Genomic DNA, 24,247 nt, shown 5'->3' with positions numbered 1-24,247 from the left:
ACACTCCTCCACTGCTGGTGGGATTGCAAGATGGTACAACCACTCTGGAAATCAGTCTGGCGGTTCCTCAGAAAACTGGGCATGACACTTTCGGAGGACCCTGCTATACCTCTCCTGGGCATATACCCAGAGGATTCCCCGGCATGCAATAAGGATACATGCTCCACTATGTTCATAGCAGCCTTATTTATAATAGCCAGAAGCTGGAAAGAACCCAGATGTCCCTCAATGGAGGAATGGATACAGAAAATGTGGTATATTTACACAATGGAATACTACTCAGCAATTAAAAACAATGAATTCATGAAATTCTTAGGCAAATGGTTAGATCTGGAAAAAAATCATCCTAAGTGAGGTAACCCAATCACAAAAGAACACACATGGAATGCAGTCACTGATAAGTGGATATTAGCCCAGAAGCTCTGAATACCCAAGACTCAACTCACATACTAAATCATTCCCAAGAAGAAGAAAGTAGAGGGCCCTGGTCCTGGAAAGGCTTGATACAGCATTATAGGGGATTACTAGGACAGAGAAGTGGGAGGGGGTTGATTGGAGAACGGGAGGAGGGAAGAGGGCTTATAGGACTTATGGGGAGGGAGGAACCCAGAAAGGGAAAATCATTTGGAATATAAACAAAGAATATAGAAAATAATAATAATTAAAAAATAACCCTGCTAGTTTTTCTGTGAGAGTCTAGAACAGCAATTCTCAACCTGTGGACCATGACCCCTTTGGGAGTTGTATATCAGATATCCTCCATATCAGGTATTTACATTATAATTCATAGCAGTAACAAAATTACAGTTCTGAAGTAGCAACTACAATTTTTTTTTCCTTTTTCCCCCTTCCCTTTCTCCCTCTTGCTCCAGCCCCCGCTCACTCCAGGCCCCAATAGCTCTGACCCACGTTCACTCTGGCCCATAAGTTCTTGATTTTTGTTTCTCATGGTTGTGAGCCACCCTGTGGTTGCTGGGATTTGAACTCATGACCTCTGGAAGAGCAGTCAGTGTTCTTAACCACTGAGCCATCTCACTAGCCAGGAACTACAATTTTTTATGGTTAGGGGTCACAACATAAGGAACTATATGGAAGGGTCATGGCATTAGGAATATTGAGAACTACTGGTCTAGAAGGGAAGACGTGGCAAGTTGTGGGTATGGCAGGCAACAAGTGTCTTAAAGGGCGACTGTGTTGTATGTGAAATGTGGCACACAGTGAACAGAAACCTGCACTGCTGTAATCTACATTCCAAAGGCTATCTTGTCTCAGGTAATACTCACTCTCCACTGCATCCTCATTGTGGTTTGCCCCCAGGCTGGGACTGAACTCAGGCCTTTCGTGCTAAGCAGGTGTTCTTCAAGTGTGCTACACCTTACCCATTTCACCTTTGTTCACTCTCTGATTTTGACTATCATCTTCTATGATTTTTTTTCATGAATTTCCACATCCTTCAAGGACTAGCTAACTTCATGTCTTTGAGCTTTTTCTGAGCAGCCGGACCATGGCGCCTTCTTTTTCCTACATCCTTAGTGTCACTGCCACCCAGGAGTGTATGGAGTAAGAAACATTTCCATTAGACATTTACTGTCCCTCATTCTGAGTAAGTTTCTGAAACCTCATTGATGCCTGATGCCTTCAGCCAGATGAAAAGTTCTGCAGGACAGTGTGTCCACACACACACACACACACACACACACACACACACACACACACACACACACCAATAATAAAGTTCAATGTGTGATTTAATAAACACGTGATATAAATAAGCAGCATCAAGCAGTGTTCAGAGGAAACACTGCTTCCTCTATTTTAGGTGTAAGAATATTTTAGGTGTAAGAATATTTTAACATACAAGATTAGAAAGGGAAACTTAACCATAGCCATAATTTCACTAAATACTTCTTCAGAAAATAAAAAGAGAGCTGATTTGAAGCAAAGATACTAAAGTATGAGAGAAAGAAAAGCCATCTGTGGGTACTGGAGAGTCAGCAGATGTAAGGGAACAAAGAGGAAATCAATAGCCGTTCGTCAGAAGCCTGAGGTAAGACATACCTGCATTTCCTTGAGCATCTTCTACCTTATTGGGTGAGGACAACAGAAAAGATGGCCTGGGAAAGTGAGGGCCTTGAAGGGACGCCTGCTGCTGCTGCTGCTGTTGCTGCTGCTGCTGCAAAGGCATGGTGCTCAGGACTACCCGCCAGTCCACATGGGTGACGTCGGACCTGGACCGAGCATGGCCAGGCTTGAAAGTCGTGGTCTCATCCAATAAGTCATTCACAGAACGAGGTCTGTCCCTCCGATGTTGACAGATGTTGAAAAAGTTGAAGGTTGATGCTTCCTTTTGTTCCATCCAGGAAAGATTATCTGGGGCTGTCCCTCTCTGGACCATAAGCTGTTCTTTGGCAGGGAAGACATTTTGAGCTTTGGTTTCTAGAAGCCTGCTCTTACAGTGGTCCCAAATCATTGTCCCCTTGCCCAGGGAAGCAACACTTCTTAAAGCACCATTGTCTGTTATGTTACTGAGTACCTCATGCCCCACCAGTTCAGGGACTTCCTGGATCCCATAGACCTCTGCTTGCTGCACAGCCTTTTCCAGCTTACTGTCAAAAGTACTAAAGAAATCCTCAGTAACCTCTAAGGCAGGGCTGATGTCATCTACTTCCAGGGCTTCCATGACACGGCGCCCAAGCTTCTAAACAGCTTCAGGAGAGGTGTTGTGAACAATCAGCCAATGGAGAGGTGGTCCAGCAATGCGACTGTGGAAACAAGAGGATGCAATCTTCATCCAACTGCCTAGAGAAATCCAAGCACAGGAGTACGGAGAGCTTGTTCTTAGAGATCTCAGTGAAGACAGCAGGGCAGTGTTTGCCAAAGCACTGTATCGCCAAGCCTCAATTTCCTGGAAGAAAACAAGACAACATTGGTACACGGCTTACTGTGCTCTGCGGTGCACAGGTGGTTTACTGTGCTCTGTGGTGCACAGGTCTGCCAATCACATTCCCATTTTCATGCCCTTTCTATGGCAGCCATGCACAAAGGCGTACAGCACTACCTATCCAAACCTCCTATTGTGTATCAGGAATACACATGACTCTTTATTTTGTATGAGAACTTAAGTAGAGCAGCGTGGAGCACCTGATAATGGGAAATAAGGCCAAGAGCTTTGATTCACAGAGAAGCCTTTGAGAGCCTCGGTAAAAAGACTGCCATGGCGAAAACCTCTGATCTGTTGACCTAAAATAGTAAGCAAAAGTCACCAGGGATTCTGTACCTGGGCCTATATTGCAATCGACCTAAAAGTCATGAATGCTTTCACAACACAAAATCACTCACGGTCCGTTGGCTGTGAAGGTGCAGGAGGAGCAGAAAGGGAGACTGTCCTTTGACTAAACCTGAATGTTAACACCACTGCTTGCGCTTCCTTGGGTTATAACAAATGAAGCCTAATGATAAGTCTTACCGTCAGAATTCTCCAGTTTTCCCGGAAACCGGTTTCAAATGCCAAACTCCCTGGCTTCGATGTTGGCCTCAGAGTACAGGAGGCTGTACTGCCTAGGACTGACTAAAGGCCAAGGGACTCTGACCCATGACTGAATGGGGATCCAGACAAACGCCTATGGCAAAAACATGGCCCAGGCAGCAGGCTTTACATCATCACTTCTTCCCTCTGGGCCTGAGGTACCAAACCTCATGGCTTGACCTGAGCAGAAAGAATGCTACCTGAGCACTAACCCACTCTCTCTGGAAAATGCTAGCCCTCCATGGTAAGCTACAGTCAGAACAGACCTTCAGTATGATATAGTCCAACACAGTAAACAGCAGCCATATATGGCTATTTAAATTCAGTCACATTGGCTGCATTTCAAGTGCCCTCTACTTCTATGTGACTTCTACATATACCTGTGTGTCTTTAATAGAAGATGGGATAAAATTAGGCAATATTTTTTTTCCTTTTTTACTGCTTATAAGTAGGTAAAACTATCAATTAGTAATATGTCACTGAAAAGACAGAGGGGCATGCTTTTTTTTTTCCAAAAACTTTATGACTAATCAATTAATTTTCAGCTGCTAGGTCACTAAACCAATATATTTAAACCAATAGCACTGAACTATGTTGCTTAATATATGTAAATTAAACTAATACACACAAATGTTACCAAGCTGCCCTCAACCCCACTAAACTGAAATGCCCTGACTGTTGAGTCTGCAGCCTCCACCTCCCAACACTGGGACTGCAGGTATTCAGTACCCCACTTGATTCTAGGGAGTGCTGGGGATCAAACCCAGGGCTTTGAGCATGCCAAGCAAACACTCTGCCAACTGAACCCTACCACAAACCAAAATCTTTCCTCTAGCTCTATCAGTGGTGTATACAGATCATAGAAACTGTGCTTAGCTTCTCTAATGAAGAGGTGGGAACTACGAACTTGACGACTTCTATATGTTTGAATATGTACTGCATAGAACTTCATACAATGTTTCCAATATTTCTAGCTGCAAACAGGGTTTAGGTTTGTTTATTCTGAGTCTCAAGTTAAGCCTCAGTCTCTTGAATTCTGGTGTGTGTGTGTGTGTGTGTGTGTGTGTGTGTGTGTGTGTGAGAGAGAGAGAGAGAGAGAGAGAGAGAGAGAGAGAGAGAGAGTTTACTAAGGATCAAACCCAGAGCTTTACAAAGCTGAAAAAGCCATCTTTAAATCCTGCCAGCACATGCTAGGGTCCAAACTCGGGCCCTCGCACTGTACAGCATTCACCTTACCAGCTGAGCTGTCTCTCACCTCCTTTAGGTGGGCTTTTTGTTTGTTTGTTCTGATATTTCTTTATGATTAAACCAAAGCTACATGTTAAAAAGGAATAACACAAAATGGAAGGGCCATTGTTATCATGTCATGCCAGAAGTGTGTGTCATTACTAGGGCCTACATGTCTGAATAAACCTTAATCACCTTTGCCTTAAATAACTGACATATTTTAATATTTTCATTTAATTTCCTTTCTGATTTAATGCTAGTGTTTCTTCTTTCCATCAAAATAAACTCTAGGAGCCCAGGAATGTATGCTCATTTTTTTCTCATGTGTATAAAAGTCTCAGGCTGGAGAGATGGCTCAATGGTTAAGAGCACTGACTGCTCTACAGAGGTCCCAGCAACTACATAGTGTCTCACAACCATCTATAATAGGATCCAATGCTCTCTTCTGGTGTGTCTGAAGGCAACTACAGTGTACTCATATACAATAAATAAATAAATAAATAAATAAATAAATCTTTACAAAGATTTGTCTATCTCTGTCTGTCTCTCTCTCTCTTTCACACACACATACACATGCATACACACAGGCACTCAGATACATGTTTAATACATGTAGCCCTTCAAGGCCTATCTGCATCACCCACACTACCTCCTTCTGCTTTAGTCCTTCCTGCTTCTGTCAAAGCTAGAGAACCTTTGCCATTTACACAGGCTCTCATATTGTGTTAGCGTGACCAGCCATTCTCTCAAACTCCATTGTAAGCTCTAAGGAACCTGATAGCCAGCCACGGTCCCATTGTCTTCCCATACAAAACAGTGTTATCTTTAGGGGATCCCTTTCTTAGAGTTACTCTTTTTTGGAATTTGTCTTTTCCTTGCACTTTACTAGCTTTGAGTAGACTTCAGTCTCTATTATTGAATACCTCTTAAGGGCCTACCTCATTTGGTTTTGAATTAACTAAACATATGCAGACAGGTCAAACATGAAGTGTCCCTTCCTCTGACAAGTGAACTCCAGTGTGTCCTTGCAGAGTGGTGAACCTTAGCACAAAGTTGGAAGTCAACAGCTAATCAGAACTCTGTCCTAAATCTGGTTCAATCACACACTTGCTGGGTGGCCTGTGGCAAACCATCTACTTACTCAGCCACCTGGATCCATTAAAGTCACTGGTATCAAATTGCTTTGCATAGCTCATTCACTAGGGAGCTGTTCCAGCATGCCTTTAACAACACAAGCCTCCATGAAGCTTCCATTGGACCTCACCCTTCATCAGTCACAGGCTACCAATCTGTCCCTGGAAAGACTCATCAGGTCAACGAAGGCCAAGTCAAAACTCAAAATCAACACTTAATACTATTTGTCTTTCAAATTCAGTGAATTATAGGATTTTTTTAGAGTTTTATTTTTTATACAAATATGAGTGTTTTGTCTGTATATATTTACATGTATATATATTTATATGTATATATTTACATTTACTCACTCCTTTGAGTGAGTGAGTGAGTGAGTGAGTGAGTGAGTGAGTGCCTGCTTGCCGTGGAATTTAATTCCTTCGTGAGTTACTGCAGTTCAATGGTAATTGAAGCCAAAGAATAAGAAGGAGCCAGAAGATTAAAACATGGATATCTGATACCCAAAGACAGAAAAGAGCACTGGATTGCCTGACTAGAGTTACAAATGGTTGTAAGCTGTCATGTAGGTGCTGGGAACCAAAGCCCAGTCCTCTGGAAGACCAGCAAGTACTCTTAACAGCTAAGCCAGCTCCCCAGCCCCAATTACAGGATACCTTTTCTATAAACGGAAATATTTTTCCTATTGAATATAGGAAGAAAAATTGAGGCCCATTTGTCAACGTGGTAATCAAGAGCTTAAACCAAAGAATCCCATGCATGTATCAAGATGTAACAGGATGGAGAATCACTGTGCTGCTATTTTCTTACAAGGAAATCTGCTGTTTACATGCTCACTGGGCAAGGCTAATTAAGCGGTGGAATCTGGCAGCCCTCCTCTAGAGGCGGAAGCAGGTATGAGTAATAACATAGAGGCTTACACAAAGAAGGATGGCTGGATGGCTGACCTCCAGGGCTGCCTGACAAAGGTGCTACCTTCCTCCAGGTGACACATCAGATGGTAATGAGTGCTGGAGTGGGAAGAACAAAGCACTGCAGGCAGCGCAGATAGCCTGCTTCTGCTGCTGATTTATAAAATGAGAGCTAGGGTGACCACAAGGGTGGTAGACAGACGGACAGCACTCAGGGCTCTCACACGCTCTCTACTTGGTTAAAGCTGGAGCTGACTGGGAATGTTCTGAGTTACACAATGGAACGGAGCCACCAGAAAGCCTGAGCAGCAAAAGTGCCCTCCCCAACCATGAAGTGTGTCAATTTTTATGGTGGTCTATCACAACGACAACATAAATACACTGACAGAACAGACGGGCCAGAAGCAGATCAGGAAACTCGGCAGCTTTCAGATGAGACACACAGCTTGGAACTCAGGCAGGGTCCTGTTTTTAAAGGCTTGAGGTGAGCATAAAACAGCCTCATTGTATCCAAACTCCAATAAAAAACGAGTGCTATGTTGTGAGAAGAGCACTAAGTGTAGAGGAATTTTAATCCAGCAACATGGCTGCTCTGGCAAGGGAACATTCAGAGCCCATCTAGGCCTGTGTGATCTGGCTGGGATGACACACCTTTAATCCCAGCAGCCAGAGGCAAGCAGCTCTTGGGAGTTTAAGGCCAGACTATACAGAGCAAGTTTCAAGTAAAAAAATTTAGGTCCGGGCATGCTGGTACACACCCTAAATCTCAGCACTCAGAAGACAGAAGCATGCAGATTTCTGAGCTCTTATGACTCCTGTGAGTGAGTGAGTGAGTGAGTGAGTGAGTGAGTGAGTGCCTGTGTGCTGTGGAATTTAATTCCTTCATGAGTTACTGCAGTTGATTGGTAATTGAAGCCAAAGAATAAGGAGCCAGAAGATTAAAACATATTGTCCAAATTAGTATGAGGCCACACAGAGCAATTCAGGCAGAAGCCAAGGGAAGCCTGGTTGAATCAGTCAGTTGGGGAGGAGTTTGAGTTGAACCAGCCAGCCAGAGTTCAGAAAGAACTAGAAAGGGTGAGCTTATTCAGCAGTAAGCTTCTAACAATTACTTCAGGCAAATAAGTCACTTTAACAACTAGGTTCATATAAAGTATTTGGATAGTAATAAATGCTCATAGAAATTCTGAGACATACTGACAGATGTGAAACAAATAAAATTCAACTATGAACTCATAGGTCAGAGAAGACAGATGAATAGTAAAGGGAGGTCCTGTCCCATATGCAATAGGAATTAAGACTATATACACAGTTTGGGTACCACTGTCTCTTTGAATACATTCTCTAAACTCAAATCCCAATAAACATGAGTGAAATAAATAGATAAAGAGAAAGGCGATGAAGAGAGCAGAGGAAGAAGAGGAAAGGAGAGGGGGGTTGCTACTTATTCCTCACAACCTGGCACAAGGCCACAGGCCGTGGAACTCCTACAATCATCTAGGGACCTCCTTGTTACTTAGCTGCTCCATTTTCAAAGCCCACATCCTCCTACACAGTGTTGGTCCTCCACAGAAGCTTCACCCAAAATTTTCTGGTGGTATTTGTTCTTTTAAGATCTATTCTGTGTATGTATGTGCACACATGTGTGCAAGCATACACATTCCACACATCTACAGTGTGCATGAAGGTCAGGAGACAACTTACAGGAGTCAGTTCTCTCTTTTATGTGGGTTCTGGGAATAAAATTCAGGTCATCATCATGTTTGGCTGTAAGTACCTTTCCCACTGAGGTATCTCTCCAGCCCCTGGTTTGGCTAATCTAGACTGTCAGGTTAAATGAATTTAGGAAACAGACCTCTGGTAGCATTTACAGAGATGTAGGAAGATATACCCATAATAAGGGCAGCACCATCCTATGTGCTAGGGTCCCAGAGAGAATAAAACAGAGAAGGTGAAAGGAATGTCAGACTTCATATCTATTTCCTGGCTGAAAGTGCAAAGTGACCAGCCATTTCCCACTCCTGCTGATAGAACATCCCCATCATAACGGACTATACTCTCAAACAATGAACTAAAACAATCCTTCCTTCCTTCTGTCTTTCCTTCCTTCCTTCCTTCCTTAACAGTACCTGGTCACAGCAACAATATAACTAACACACTTGGGCAATGCACTCTTTACTTGCCTCATTCCTGCTCACTTAGTCTCAGACATACCTCTGCATCTCCTCAGCACATACAGGCACTACCGAAGTCATCATCACTGACTCCAGCTACACAATCGATTTTAGTGTGCTTGCCTAGCATGCACCAGGCCCTAAGTTTATTTCCAAGCCCCACACACAGCCAAAGCCCATGCTGCTGGAGTCAGCCCCTAACTATAATAGGGAACAATTGCAAGGTATACGTAGGGGCCACAGAACCACCGATGGCTGAAAATGTGGCATATGGCAACAACAAACAGAACCAAAAGGCAGTGTCTTAGGGTTTCTCTTCCTGTACAAACATCAAGACCAAGAAGCAAGTTGGGGAGGAAAGAGTTTATTCAGCTTACACTTCTGCATTGCTGTTCATCACAAAAGGAAGTCAGGACTGGAACTCAAGCAGGGTTGGAAGCAGGAGCTGATGCAGAAGTCATGGAGAGATGTTCCTTACTGGCTTGCTTCTCCTGGCTTACTCAGCCTGCTCTCTTATAGAACCCAAGAATACCAGCCCAGGGATGGCACCACCCACAAGGGGCCCTCCTCCCTTGATCACCAATTGAGAAAATGCCTCACAGTTGGATCTCATGGAGACACTTCCCCAACTGAAGCTCCTTTCTCTGTGATAACTCCAACCTGTGTCAAGTTGACACACAAAACCAGCCAGTACAGGCAGTGTGTTTAGCCCCATGTACCTACCCCAAAAGGGCTAGGGCAGTGCCTCAGACCTAAAGGTTGTCATCTGCTCACAGAACTATTTAGAACCTTCTGAACACAAAAGGGGTGGGAGCATTTCCAAAGGTAAGCTAGAGTTTTTCATTTTTTTTTCTTGCATAATGCCTCAACATTCAGTTAACCTGAGGAGGAAATTATTGGTTTTACTGAAAATACTCATTTTCCACATGCAGAGTTTAGACTATGGTTTATAAAGTGCTTGGTGAGCCTTTTAATAAATACTTAGAGCAATCTCAGCAGACAGAGGTGAAAGGATTGCTTCAGCCATGATGAAAGAGGCCACATGACTCATCTATTGTCCCGAGGGGAAGACAAAGACGTTCTGAAAACCTTGTCTAATTACCAAGTCCTGTGGGCCACCCAAATTCAACCTTTTAAATCATTTTAAAGCTCATAGGTGCCACAGCGGCAGAACTGTAAGTTAGTAAGTAGACTGACGCTAGGCCCTGAGCCACCCAGTTCTCATATGGCAATGAGCATAACAAGCCCAGACCCCAAGAAAAGGCTGTTCTACACTCACATTCTCTGTGAAACAGCAATCCTGCCACGTCTGCCCCAAACCACCTTATAGTTGAGAAGCACAGATGTGGATAATGTTTAAATAATTTCCCCAAAAATCTAAAAGTTTAAAAAAATATAAAAGTTTAAATAATTTCCCCAAAAAATCTAAAAATTTCCCAAAAAATCAAGTACCTGACTGCTACTTTAGACCATAGAGATATAAAACACAGATCTACCCTTGAAGGGCTTAACAGCTGGGGGAAATAGACAGTGTCATTAGTAACCTGGCACAGATCAGTCAAAAGAGAGTTATATGTACATAGGGAGGAAACACACACACACACACACACACACACACACACAATGCAATTAGAAAACACTACCAAGCTACCAGCTTTGGGGTGCTTAGAAAGAATATTTTAAGTACTAAGATTTTTTTTCTTTCTTTCTGTTATATTTGAATCTGCTAAAAAGTGAGGGTGAGTCCTTGTTAAACGGTTTCTCAAGAGTTCCAGGCCAGTGATCAGGTCTAAGCAAACGTGCTTCACGCTCCTATCTGAAGTGTTACATATTCAGCAGTGACAGGCTGCTTCCTCCGAAAGCCTCCTTTCTCCTTAGGACTTAATTAGACAGTGACCTTGGCTATCAATCTGCCTCTAACCAATTCCGCCAGGAAGCAGGCATAGCCAGCAAAAGCAGACAAAACTCTTTGACTTGAAGATAAGATAAGGACAAACAACAGAAAGACCTTAACTGGATAATATGAAGGCCAGAAAACTCCTCTGCCTGTCATACAGGGCAGAGGAAACGTTTTAAAACACTAAGAGTAGTAGGAGCTACCTATTTTTTTAAGATTTATTTTTAATTCTAACTGTGAGTGTGGTGAATGTGTGGGGGTGGGGGTGTTTTGTGGGTACATGTATGTGAGGACAGGTGCCTGTGGTGGCCAGAGGCATCAGGTCCCCCAGCGGCTAGAGGTACAGGCAGTTGTAAGCTGCCTGAGATGGGTACTAACCCTTAAATTTAGAGGAAGAGCAGTATCTACTCCTAAGTAATACTCCCTCCCACCTCCCAAGCCCCTTAAACTAACTGCATTATGAACCATTACCATTAATATGAAATGGATTTTCTCAAAACAATTCTGCAGGGTGGGCACCATGGTAGCAGGAGGGTCAGGAGTGTAAGGCCAGACTCCACAGCATACATAATAAGTTTGAGGCCAAACAGACTCCACAGAGCCTGATCCCAACAAACAACAAATCCCAAGGGTGTGATGTATAAACTCTATAGATCTGACCGACTGACACTTGGCTGATCTGATGTGGTACTGAGTGGTGAACCTGTGAGGGCTGACACTCAAACAGCTGCCTAGCATCAGAGAGTCCTGCCTACCACGGTGCTGCTAAACCCTTTACAAATGTCCTGCAGAGAGCCTGGCAGTGGTGCCGCACACCTTTAATCTCAGGAGGCAAAGGTAGGTGGGTCTCAGTGAGTTCGAGGACAGCTTGGTCAATAGAGATAGTTCCAAGATAGCTAGGGCTACAACAAACATACACGCACATACACAAACCCTATTTCAAAAAAAGATAAAAAAGTTAAGAATATGCCACGGCAGTCCCTTTCAGTGTGGATGGACTTTAAAGGTGGAAGATGGCCTTAACAAATGTTGGAAAGTAGAGCACAGCTCTGCTAATTCTTAAGGTCAGTGACAAATTATAAATAGCTCATATTCACCTAATACTTATTAAAGGGCAGGCACCTGGTTAAGCTCCTTGTGACTACTGAGTCGTTAAATCCTCCCAGCAAGTCATTTTAGAGCTGATATCATTATTATTTCAACTTTACAAGGAAATGGAAGTTATTTGTCTTGGGTAATATGGCCTGATTAAAATCAACACTAAATACACAGTCCCATATGCAATTCAAAGCCAATTAATGTCCCTAAATAATACACTAACATTTCATATGAATGGTGTTTCAAATTTCAGTAACAAACACCAGCAACTGTAACTAATACTTATTTTGTATTGTTTTATTTGTTAATCCCATGACCCAGGGAGTTACCTGACTGATAACTGTCATACTTTTATACCCAGGGAAATGGTTGATTAAATAGGAATCACTTCTATAATCTTTCTGTGTCACTGTAAATTCTCCAAGGGAGTGGTATATGAGAAATCCCTGAACAGAGTAAAAAGTTGTTCTCTACTAAAGAACTAGCTTCAGTTCTCTTTGTGACCTTGGACACATTACTCAGAATGTCTGTAACGGTATAATAACTGTGACTTCACTTAAACAAGTGCTTTTAGAAATGTTTTGCCCCAACTGCCCAAACTTCTTACTGTTTCCCTAAGAAATCATACTTCATTTTGCCAATAAATAGAAACACTTGTTAAAAAAAAAAAAGTTTGCTTAAAAGAACTTGCAAACAAATGTTTCTGCCAAGAAAATTAAAAGAAATATTTTCAAACCAGATGCTACTGTAGATAACTCAAGCATATTTTAACTACATTTAAATAGACTCCTTTTAAAGCTACCTTGAAGTTAGCATTATACATATATGAAATTCAAGCAAAATAACAAGACTGGGTGATAACTTTCAGTTTTACTTGAAATCTACAAAGAAAGATAATATTCCAGTTTTAACACTGACTCTCAAACAACAAAAAGACAGATACCACACATAATCAATCCTCCAGGGAAGGGTACCTACTTGGGCTACAAAATTTAAAGCTGAAGGCGTTGGTCTCAGTTTTCTATGCACTGTTCCCAAAGTATGATTTGGGGTAATCTTACGCCTGAACTTGAGCTACTTTGTCAACAAAATAAAGATCCCTGTCAAACTTTCAAAGATGGTTTGGGGATGCAAATCAAACAACAGAATGTTATTCTTTATGAACCTCAAAGCAGGGTACAGGATGCCTTGGGTATTACCAAGGAAATGATTACTACCTTCTCTTTGATTTTCTCTTTTACACCCACCAACTATGGAAAGATGGTGATGGGGATCTGCTTAGGAGGCTCGGATAGAAGGACCTAAAGTACTCAAGCATTCCTTGGGCAGAGCCAGAGGCAGCAGGGGCTGCTCTACACCTGCTCCTCAGTGGCCTTGACCTGGCGAGGTTCAGTAGTGCTCTCTGCAGGATTGAACAGCACAGCTAGGACAGGTTCAGAGCAGTGCATCACTCCAGTCACAGCAGAGATTCCATTGGAATTAACACAGAGACCCAAACCTGGACCACAGGCAGAGAGGGAGAGATTCTGGAGCAGTCATCCCTAGGTGGAATGTCTTCATCAAATACTTCCCCTCCAGGTCAGAGATCTGTGGGGGGGAAAGGTAGAATGACTATGTGAGCCATAGTGGTAGATGACTCCAAGGAAAGATCTCCAGACACAACAGAGACTGTGACAAGATGTGCACAGGTTCAAACCAGACAAAAATCCCAGCACAAGATGGGGAAGTGGACACAAAATCTCACGTCTAACCAAAAAGCTATGTGTAGTTGGTAGCTACTGGAAAAAGGAAAATCAGTCTCCTCCAACAGAGCATCATGGGACATGTCAACAACACTCTGGGGCAGGCCCCAGACTCAGGAGTAGCTGGCTAACATAAAGTGACTGTGTTTGTTACCTATACACTGTTGGGTTTGTTTTGGCATTTTTATTATACTAGGGTTTTTTTGTTGTTGCTTTCTGATTTAAGGGTTGAGAGAGAAAGAGAAAGACAGAGACAGACAGAAGAGAGCACAAGCTTGAAGTGAGGTGGGCAGAGAAGAGGAAGATCTGAGAGGAGTTAGGCGGAAAGACTATGAATAAAAATATACTGGATGTACAAAGCTTTTTAAATAAAAACAAAAAGGAAAGCCGTCCTCAACAAGAACTATAAAGAAGGCCCTAGAGGTCCCTAAGCTTTTCTAGACCTAGGATACCTTTCCCTCCTTTCTCTCTCTGGAAACGTTTTGACCTTTATACTTTCAGACTCTACTGTATACCACCCCATTCACTCTCCATGAAGCAGTGTGGTCCTGCACCAGATGAAACTTTACATGCAGCTGTCACTGGCCGATTCGAGATGGCCAAATCTAGGAAGCATCTTCCAACAGGTCTGACTGACCGCTGGCAGTGCAGCTTACAAATACCCACTCTGTGATGCTTACGAGTCCACTGCCACCTCTGCCACTTCTCCTTTGCCCGTGGATGCTCCTCTCTCCTGTTCCTGTTATCAGATGATAAATACCCTGGTAGTCTGACCTAGCATCTCTTCCATCGTCCCTAAGGACCTTCTCCACATCCATGACTTTAGCTAAAATCCACAGGGCAGATGGAGAACTTTTCTATCTCCCAAAATGGATGGCATATATAACTGCCTCTTATATGTGCCCTAATTCCTACAATGTGCAAATTACCCTCTAGCTTGCCTCCTTCAAACATTTGCTACAGAGCAAAGGACATTGTCCCCTAATAAAGATGAATATCCACTCTGGCATTTCTAGCTGAGTCACCAGCAACCAATACAAATTAGCAAGCCCTATGACCTCTGCCTCTGCAAAATCTTCCCACTGTCTGTTTCTCTACTCCACCACAAGCCATCTTCCAGGCAGACTTCTCCAAATCTATCACCAAAGTGGGCTTTCTGAAATCAAAACCCTGCTGCCTTCTGGATAAACATTACTCAGAAGAGCTCACATCACTTTACTTCCAGCCCTTAGTTCTTAAATTTCCCTCTACACTCCTACCACAATCCCATTCTGTCTCTGGTCATAAAGAATTTATAGAAATTAGAATCTCCCTGTTTTCTTTGCCTGGAAGCTTTTTTTTTTTTTTTTCACTGCCCCCATTCTTAACCTTTACCAGCACAGTTCCTCCCAAAATGCCCCACCCCGAGCAGCTGCATCTAAGCCTTCAGGTCTGTGCTGACTTCTGCTCTTTCCCCTGGCTTCCCAGGCCCACTTGAACCTGCCCTTATGTTCCCCTACAGCATCTTGATCGCCCCCATAATCAGGTCAGACACTACTTTAAAGAGGCCTGTTTTCTTCTCTGTCTTCCCTAACAAATGGTAAGTTTTCTAAAGACAAGACTGTGTGTCTTGTTCAAGGTTGTTATCATTCCTACAGATCACATAGTAGAGTGTGTGTGTGTCTACCACTTCTCAGTTAGCTAATTATCTGTAAGTGCACTAGATAGTACAGAACAAGGCAGCTTTAGTTTATACTGAATTATAAACTGGTTACTCTACTCAAGATAGCTAGATAGGAATGAGCCCCTGCCTCACTCATGAACGAGGGAATACAATTCGAAACCAAGTTCAAATTAACAAACAAAATGTTAATGAAAACGGCATGCTTGATATCTCAATGAAAAGGCTTCTCAGCTGATCACAGTGCAGCACATCTTCAATCCCAGAACATGGGCGGCAGAAGCAGGAGGATCTCTGTGAGTCCAAGCCCAGCCTGGGATATAGAAAGTCCCAGAACATCGAGGACTACATAGGGAGACCCTATCTCCACAATAGATAGACAGACAGACAGACAGACAGATAGATAGATAGATAACACTGACTCTCTATGTTCACTCTGAGTTTTGTTTTACTCCTAACTCGTCTGCCAACGAGATTAATGACCTTCATTAACCAAATTGTGTTTTTTACTGCATAGTTTGCAGGTAAGTAAGCTGTGAGGTTCTTTAGTATTTGTTTTTACCTATATGTAACAATGAGATAAGAGCAAATTGTATATGGACTTTGCTACTGGCAACCACTTCATCACATTTGTTACTAAGTCCTCTGAATTATTTGCTTTGCACTTGAAGCTATCACACAGTGTGGCTCCTTAGAACCCATAAACCATGTCAGCTCTGAACGAAAAATGAAAACAAAGACAACAATTCATTGCTAGGTATTCCTCCATACCTTTTCTTCCAAGGAGTTATCATTTGCTATGGTGCAAGCCAGCAAATGGCCAGGAGCCATTGTGAAGACAGACATTTTGATACTGCTCTGAGGGTGTGGGTGAGGGTGATGTGAAACAGAAGAGGGGGCCAGTCACTGGGGAAAGAGAAGGAGCAGCCATAGCCTGATGCCCCTGGCAACCTTCTAGAAAAGAAGAACCCTAGAAACTAGGCCTATATTACTAATCTTTTCTAGGTTGAAATCAGACCTTCTAAACTAGTTTAGTTTAGTAGTATCAATATCTCACTCTGCTTTGTAAACATGTAAATGAATGACCTGATTTCAAATCTTTTGAAAAGGCTACACATACTGAGATCACAGTACATCTGCATTCTAATAAATATTCAGTTCTCACGAGCTTTGGGTGCTTGTAGCAAGGGTGGTGCTGGCCTCTATCCAGCTTGGTTTTCCTGGTCCTAAGGACAAGCTCTTCTTTTTCCTTTCTGTCAAATGATTACATATTCCTCAGTCCCTTGTTTCTTAGCTGTCCACATAAACAAGGGGAGGAGTGGGAAGAGGGTTGTTAATCTAATAAAGAAAACAAGAGCTTTTAGCTAGATGTGGCAGCAATGCATGCCCCAAATCCCAGCACCCCAGAGGCCCAGGTAGGAAGGTCACTAGCTCAGATAAAATGGGGAGCATTCAGGACAGACTGGCTGCAGACAAGTCTACTAGTTCAAAGCTAACCTGGGCTACAGAACAAGTTCCAGGCCTACCTAGGCTCTATCATGAGACCACTTCTTACAGAAAAAATTAATTATAAAAGGAAAGGAAAAGAGAAAAAGGAACAAGAGTGTTCTTTCAACAGAAATCTTCACTGGTCACCCTATTGAGAAACATTGTATGATCCAGTATTCTGTTTTCTACCTCAACATTTTCTGAAAGACTCTCTGTTTTGTACATAAACTAGTTATGAATTTATTGTTCCCATTGTTAGTTCAGGGTTTTAGATTCAAAATGCACTCACTATAATATAGACAACTTTGAAACATTTATTTAACTTTATGGTTATAAAAGGGACTACACATTGTTCAGAGTTTTTTAAAGAATAAAGGCAAAATAAACAATTCTTATTTAACCTGTAACAGGGATAAAAAGCATTTCAAAACAAACAAAAAGAGAATAATAGGAAAAAAAGATATGTTAGTTGAAAGCATACTGCAGATACAATTCTCTCTTGTCTTTCCCCACTTAGCAATGCCTGATCCCTCTCCACAGTCAAAATCCTTCATAGATATCTTTTTAATATTTGCATTATGTCATGTCTTTTGATGGAACCATAATGTGACTGTTCTCCTGTTACTGGGGATTTATATATTGCCAGTTCTGTTCTATACAGAGGCATACTCAGGGTTATGATGAACTTAACTGTTCTCATAAGTTCCTTTGGACTTCTAAAGACTTGCTAAGTCAAAGGGTAGGAGCATTGCTGAGACATTTTGCACACTCAGTACTGTGCTTTTCAGAACGGCTGTCCTGACTGTCTCTCGTGGCATTTGAGAATGTCTGCTCCTCGACATACTGCTTGACATGAAAAATAAAACTCTTTGAGAGCTATAGTGTTTTGAGAGCTGGAAACATATTGCCTTGTTGTTGCTTCCATGTTCACTCCTTTGATTAGTAGAAAGAACTCAATTTAAAATATCAGATATTTAAGTCCACTTCCTTTCTATGGCTATATGGGAATTCCCAGAGGAATAAACTTGCAAAGGGTTCGTTCATTTTGCCTCACAGTTTCAGAGCTTTCAATCCATGATCAGCTGGTCCCATTATATTGGGAACTGGCGGGACCACATCAGGGTGCTCAGCAGAGCAAAAGCAAAACAAAACAGGAGGACCCAGATCCCCACAACCCCTTTTGTTGGCATTCCCTAAAGACTTCTACCTCTCATAAGTCCCACCCCTTCAAAATGCCTCAAAGAGACTAAGATTTTAACACACAGGCCTTTAGGGACATCCCATAATGAGTGTACTTAATTATTATTTTTTTGTCAATTCTTCTGCTAGATTTTATATTACTTTTCTATCATGACACAACAATTTTTCACACTCTGGGTTGCTTTTAAAAATATTTCTTATCTCACAGTAAGTAAGGTATTAGCTCAGGTGGGCTATAGAATTTCTCCTATCGAGAAATTCTGGTAAATAGTCCAGATTTAAACTTATCTGGATTGTTGACAATCCAGTTGGTTGTCAGCCAGTTTTATGCCTTCCAAATTCCTCAAGGCTGCCTAAAGTCCTAGTCAACAATATCCACCCATCTTCAAATCAGCCACAGTATGTAGAGTCTTCTTGATTTCCCAGTCATAGAAAGCTCTACACTTTTATGGGCACTCTTCAATTGGACCCATCTTGACAATCTCTCCATTCTTTTTTTCTTTCTTTCTTTTTTCTTTTTAAAGAGAGAGGTAGCCCCCCCCCTTTTTTTTTAAGATTTCACTATCTTCAGACACACCAGAAGAGGGCATAAGATCTCATTACAGATGGTTGTGAGCCACCATGTGGTTGCTGGGATTTGAACTCAGAACCTTCGGAAGAGCAGTCAGTGCTCTTAACCACTGAGCCATCTCTCCATTCTAATTTCAAGTGTATCATGTAATATAATATAGTCAGGTAGAAATGTCTTCTATGTGCTAGTTGTGGGGATTAGAGGAAAAAAAACAAACAAACAAGCAAACAAGCCATGTTGGCAGAAGGACGTGTTGAAGCTATGGCTGTCCCAGAGTCTTGGGTGTCGATTTTAACAATTTGTTTGTAGGCTTTATGGTAAATCTCCAGTGCATGAATCTATCAAATAAAGCAGCACACGCTGCACTTCTGCAAGGCAAGCTGGCTGAGGCTGCCGTGTGCCAATCAAGAAGTCTGAGTATCTAATGCTGTGAACACTGATACGGAAACATTCTAATTGTGGCAAAATTCTCAAACCATACAACGTACCACGGCAACTATTAAGACATCATTATCATGCAGCCCAATCTCCACTAGTCTTTTCATCTTTTCGTCTGCCCATTCAACAAGAACTTCCTCTTCCATCCCTTCCGGAACACTTGACAATTATCCATCTTCTTTTCAATTGTGTAGTTTTTTTATTTGATACATACATCAAACACATATTCTAAGTACTTTTCCAGGAACTTTAAAAACATCAAGTTGAAGCCAGCCAGAGGTGGCCCACGCCTTTAATCCCAGCACTTGGGAGGCAGAGGCAGGCAGATTTCTGAGTTCCAGGACAGCCTGGTCTACAGAGTGAGTGCCAGGACAGCTAGCGCTATACAGAGAAACCCTGTCTAGAAAAAAACAAACAAAAATAAAAACCAAAAGACAACAACAAAACAAAAACAAAAAACATCAAGTTAATTCCAGCAGAGGCAGGTGAGTGCAAGGCCAGCCTAATCTACATAGCAATTTCCAGGCTAGACAGGGTTACACAGAGAGACTCTCTCAAAAGCCATACATATTTAATACTCATTAAATCTTTGATGAGGTGGCTATGATTCCCATTCTACAGATTAGGAAACAGCTAAATTGAGTAAACTTCTCAAGATGATGTAATAATAAAGTGACCAAACAAGAATTTAAGCTGAGGTATGCTGTAAAGATCTTGCTAGAACCTGTGAAATTATTTACTATAAAGACAAACACATAAGGTACTGATGTTATTTCTTGGTGTGTGACATTCAAACACAACTCCTAGTCAATTTAACCTAATATTTGACTCACAGCTAAAAGTTAGATTATGTTACCAAGGTAACACATGTACACTGACCTTTTAAAGACCTCATTTTTTTTTGCTACAGTATTTCTTTAAGTAAATGAAATAAAAACTACTTAGTGTTTTAAGAAAATCACTTATAGTGTGTGTTATTCTATAATGCTGTATGAGTACAAGTCACAATTTATTATGATGTATTTAAAGTATTTTAAAGGAAAAACCCAGAAGTTTCTTTCTAGTTCCATGGGTCAATGAAAAAAGGAAGGGGGTAAACTAAATAACGTTTACAACAATATATCTCAATCTATTTAACCTGTTAAAGGTGCCTTGCTTTGCAAACTATACATATAAGCCCAGTCTCTATTTGTCTTTCGAAATAGCATTTTTTCCAGATTAAGGGATGGGCCTGAGAACTCCTTATCTTGTTTTGTTTGTTTTGTTTTTGTTTTGTAGCTTAGTAAGCTTTTCGTACAAGACCAATGTGTCATTAGTCCTGTGGCGTCATTTACTATACATTCAAAATGGGCACAGTCAACAGAAAGAACAATCGTCGCGTTTCTCTGGGGCTGAAAGCTCTACTGGGGTTTGGTTTCTATGATCGCTGGGCAAGGGTTACTAAAAACAACGCAAAGAACAGGATCACCTTATTCAACTACTTTCTCATTTGCGTTTACTTGATTCACAAAAATAAACAGCGGGTCATGTCTTCCCACCTCACTCAATCACCCACAAATGAAGTGCTATCCCCAGCGCGAAATACAACAGAAAGCGGTGCGTGGGAAGAGCCCCCGCGACCCCGGGGAGCTCCAGGGATGCGTCATCCCGTCCCCGTCCCCGTCCCCGCCCGCCCAAGGCCGCCGCGAGGAGGATGCTCACCGCGGCTTTGGTCCCGTCGCCCGTGCGGCCTGCAGCCGACCCTCGGCAGGACCCCGACCCAGGCAGCCCGCCCTCCTCACCGCCAGCGGCTGCGCTCCGGCTGCCGACCATCCCTGCCCGACTCTGTTTACAAGCGGCTTCTCGCAGTCCCACGCCCAAATGCTTCCCCGCGGCAGCCCGGCAACAGGATCCGACTACACAGGGTTCCAGCCCGCGAGGACCGGTCCCTCCTGCGGGAGGAGCAGGAGGCCGGGCGGGGCCTGACCTCCTTATCTTATTGTTTCCGAAGCAGCCTTTATCACAGGCTTCTTCCCTACCCTGCTCTTCCCAAGGCCGAAAAGGATGCCTGCAGTTAAAATTGTCACTTGGAACCTACCAGAGCTGGGCCAGCTATCAGCAGTTGCCAAGAATAAGAGAATTTCTCAGAAATAATGCTTTCCAGACGTAGGAACGAACTGCTTTTCATCTTTGATTGGGTGCACGGTTTTAAAGGATGTGGTTGAGGGAAAATGTCTCTAACCTAGCTGTGGATTCCTAGTCTAGCAGCTAGGGTGTGGAGAAAGAAAAGAAGTCACCTCTCCTGAGGTCTGCCGGTAACCAGCCACCTTGCAAGGATGTGCTGTTCCAGTTGGAGGAATCTCCCTTTCAGTTTCCAGCCATAATCCTCCACAACAGCACACTTCTTAGTCGTTTTTTCAGTTAAGATTAGTAAGAGAGGGGAGGGGCGGGGTGGTACACACCTTTAATCCCAGCACTGGTGCTGAGGAGGCATAGGTAGGTGAACCTGTGTGAGTTTGAGGCCAATCTGGTCTACACAGATAGTTCCGGGCCAACAAGAGCTACAGGCCGTCTCAAAAGCAAAATCAAGCCAAGCGGTGCTGTCATGGGCCTTTAATTCCAGCACTCAGGAGAGAAGAATTAGGACTCAGGATATATATTTTTTGAAAGTCAAATCCTTAAAGAGTACAGAATCAAAATGTTATGTGAATAGGTTTGGCTCCCACAGACTTTGTATTTCAAGCTTGGCCATAGGGAGTGGCACTGTCGGGAGGTGTGGCTTTATTGGAGTAGGCACTGCCTTGTTGGAGGAAGTGCGATACTGTTTAAGCCGGCTTTGAGACTGCCTGTGCCTAAGCTCCGCCCAGTGTGGAATCAGCCTCCTCCCAACAGCCAGCAGTAGGTGTGGAACTTGGGTCTTCCAGCACTGCCTGCACACTGCCATGGTTCCTGCCGTGATGATAATGAACTGAACTTTTGAAACTGTTAAGCCACCCCCCAATGAAATGCTGTCCTTTGTAAGAGTTGCCTTGGTCATGGTGTCTCTTTACAGCAATGAAAACCCTGACTAGTACAGGAGTAGAGATAAGTTTGTCTAAGACACCAATTTATAACATACAGCTCCCAAATATTTACATGGTAACTGTATTTTAAATTTTCAAATTTAGGAATAAAATTCCAAATATAGTCTGTAGTCAGGAGACTAAAAGACACTGAAACAATATAAGTAGTTACAATTTTTATCCTAGTGTAAAAAAAGATGATTCCAGCATCTTCTGTACTTGAACTTCATTATTGAAAGCAAATTCAGAGTGTAACAACTTAGATTTAAGAAAACAAATTCGAACATTTATTGTTTTTAAATCTATGTTTGTAAAATGACTGAATTTACTTCCTATCACTATCACAGGAATCCAATAATAATTCCATCTGAGAAGCTGCTGGCTTTCTGGGCTAGTCCACTTCTGGGAACATTTTGTTCTTTTAAATTCAAAATAGTGAAATTCACATCAGCACTCAAAAGGCTGTCAGCTGCTGTCATCCTTGCTATGTTTAATAGCCTGTGTTTTTAAAGAAGTTTTAGATTCTCATAAGAGTTGAGGAGTTCTCACAGACTTCTCTCTACTGTGTTTGAACCACCTCCTCCCCCGTCGCCCCGCCCCCGTGAGCATCCTGCATCACAATAGGACATTCCTTACCGTCGTGAACCTCCGTAGGTGAATCATTAGTCCACAGTTTGCATTAGTGCCACTGTCTTTACCTACACTGTACACTGTCATCCAGGAAGGCCTCTCTTAGAGCAATCAGAAACATTTAAATCAGAGACTAGAAAGAAACACCAAAGTTCATCTACTATATCCACAGCTAAGACTTGTAGTGGCCTTCCGTATACTAGCAGGCAGAGCTCAGACTGCACAGCTCTCTCCCCACTGGCACTTACTTGGAGATAGAGCCTTTGTTCCCCCTCCACCCAGCACTCATACTGCCTTAGGAAGCTTGCACCCGCCTCTAAATCACAATGTAAGTATGTAAGGGATGCTGAGCACATCTGCTCTCTACGACACCTTCCTCTCGGTCAGGATGACTGATCCACGGATGGGCATTTGTGTAAGTTACTTTGCTATGGGCAGACACATGACAGAAAGTGACTTTAGAGGGAAAGGGGTTTGTTTTGTCTTTTAATTCAAGGGAATAGAGCCTAGAAGGGCAGGGAAGAATGAGAGAGACAGCCACATTATATATGCAGTAAGTGAGAGAGAGGACAGCAAATGGGGCTGGGCTAAGACACCTTAAGACCCACCCCCAGTCCACACTTCCTCAAGCTGGACCCACCTCACAGCCCTCCTTCAACTGTGGACTAGGTGATCAAATACATGAGCCTACGGGGAGGGGGCCATTTCACATTCAAAACACAACAGTATGTGACGGGGAGAGAGTCATTCCCTAAAAATTTACTATCTGAAACTTGGTAACAGTTCTCACCTGCTGGGTCTCAGGGCTGGAAGGAAGCAGGTTGGAGGCTTCCAGTGGCCATCTTTCCTATCACGTAGAGAATATCTTTCTGAGGAAGGAAGAAAGAAGGTTGGAGGGGGTGGGAGTAGGTGAACATCAAGAGCTTGATGGAGACTTAGGGTTGAAGAGAGTGGGACGTCACCAACAAAAGCTAACAGCCTTACCTGAGACCCCCAGATCTCCTTCTGTCTGAACTAACCTTACCTCTGACTATGTTGCTGATTAAATCTGTGTTTGTTCATTTATAACTCGAAGTGTAACTGACAGACCGCCTTTCCTGGCTTATCTCCAGCATATACTTCTTTCTTCACAAAATCCAGATACACTTTTAAAAAACAGTCTCAGTTACTAGCCATTTCCTTTGTGTTTATTCCAGGTTTACTGCGAGTATAATTGACAGAGTTGCTATATCCCTTCTGTGTCTCCCAAAGATCAGAGGCTCTGTCATATTTATGTTTAAATGTTACATACCATTTATCAAGGTACCCAGTAAACCATCTCAACAAATGTTTGATAAAGGCTCAAAGGTAGAACACATGCTTTGTATGTGCAAGGCCTTGGATTCCACCCCTGGTGCTTCTTTTTACCCCAAAACAACAGCTGCTCGGGTGAAATAGTAGAATTAGGGGTGTTGCTCAAAGGTAGATCGACTGCCTAGCATGTGTAAGGCCCTGACTTTGATCTTCAGAACCT

General features: G+C 42.7%; 1 protein-coding gene across 4 annotated transcripts in view; it reads right to left on the bottom strand.

Moving 5' to 3' along the window:
• Plekhm3 (pleckstrin homology domain containing M3) overlaps window positions 1-20,955 on the bottom strand; it is a 168,459-nt gene extending 147,504 nt beyond the window's left edge. Inside the window, exons 1-3 of one of the 4 annotated variants that reach the window (XM_052192009.1) lie at window positions 20,765-20,955; window positions 13,463-13,551; window positions 2,059-2,905 (exon numbers count right to left, since the gene is read on the bottom strand). In XM_052192009.1, coding sequence (XP_052047969.1) covers window positions 2,059-2,680 — 622 coding nt within the window. In that variant the 5' untranslated portion in view covers window positions 2,681-2,905; window positions 13,463-13,551; window positions 20,765-20,955. The remainder of the gene's footprint in view (window positions 1-2,058; window positions 2,906-13,462; window positions 13,552-20,764) is intronic. The other 3 variants (XM_052192006.1, XM_052192007.1, XM_052192008.1) reach the window with 3 other exon arrangements.
• Between the last annotated feature and the right edge of the window lie 3,292 nt (window positions 20,956-24,247).

This window comes from Apodemus sylvaticus, chromosome 9 (assembly GCF_947179515.1).
Source record: "Apodemus sylvaticus chromosome 9, mApoSyl1.1, whole genome shotgun sequence".
Lineage (NCBI taxonomy): Eukaryota > Metazoa > Chordata > Mammalia > Rodentia > Muridae > Apodemus > Apodemus sylvaticus.
Note: the sequence above shows the minus strand (reverse complement) of the source record. Positions and strands in the feature narration are given on the sequence as shown.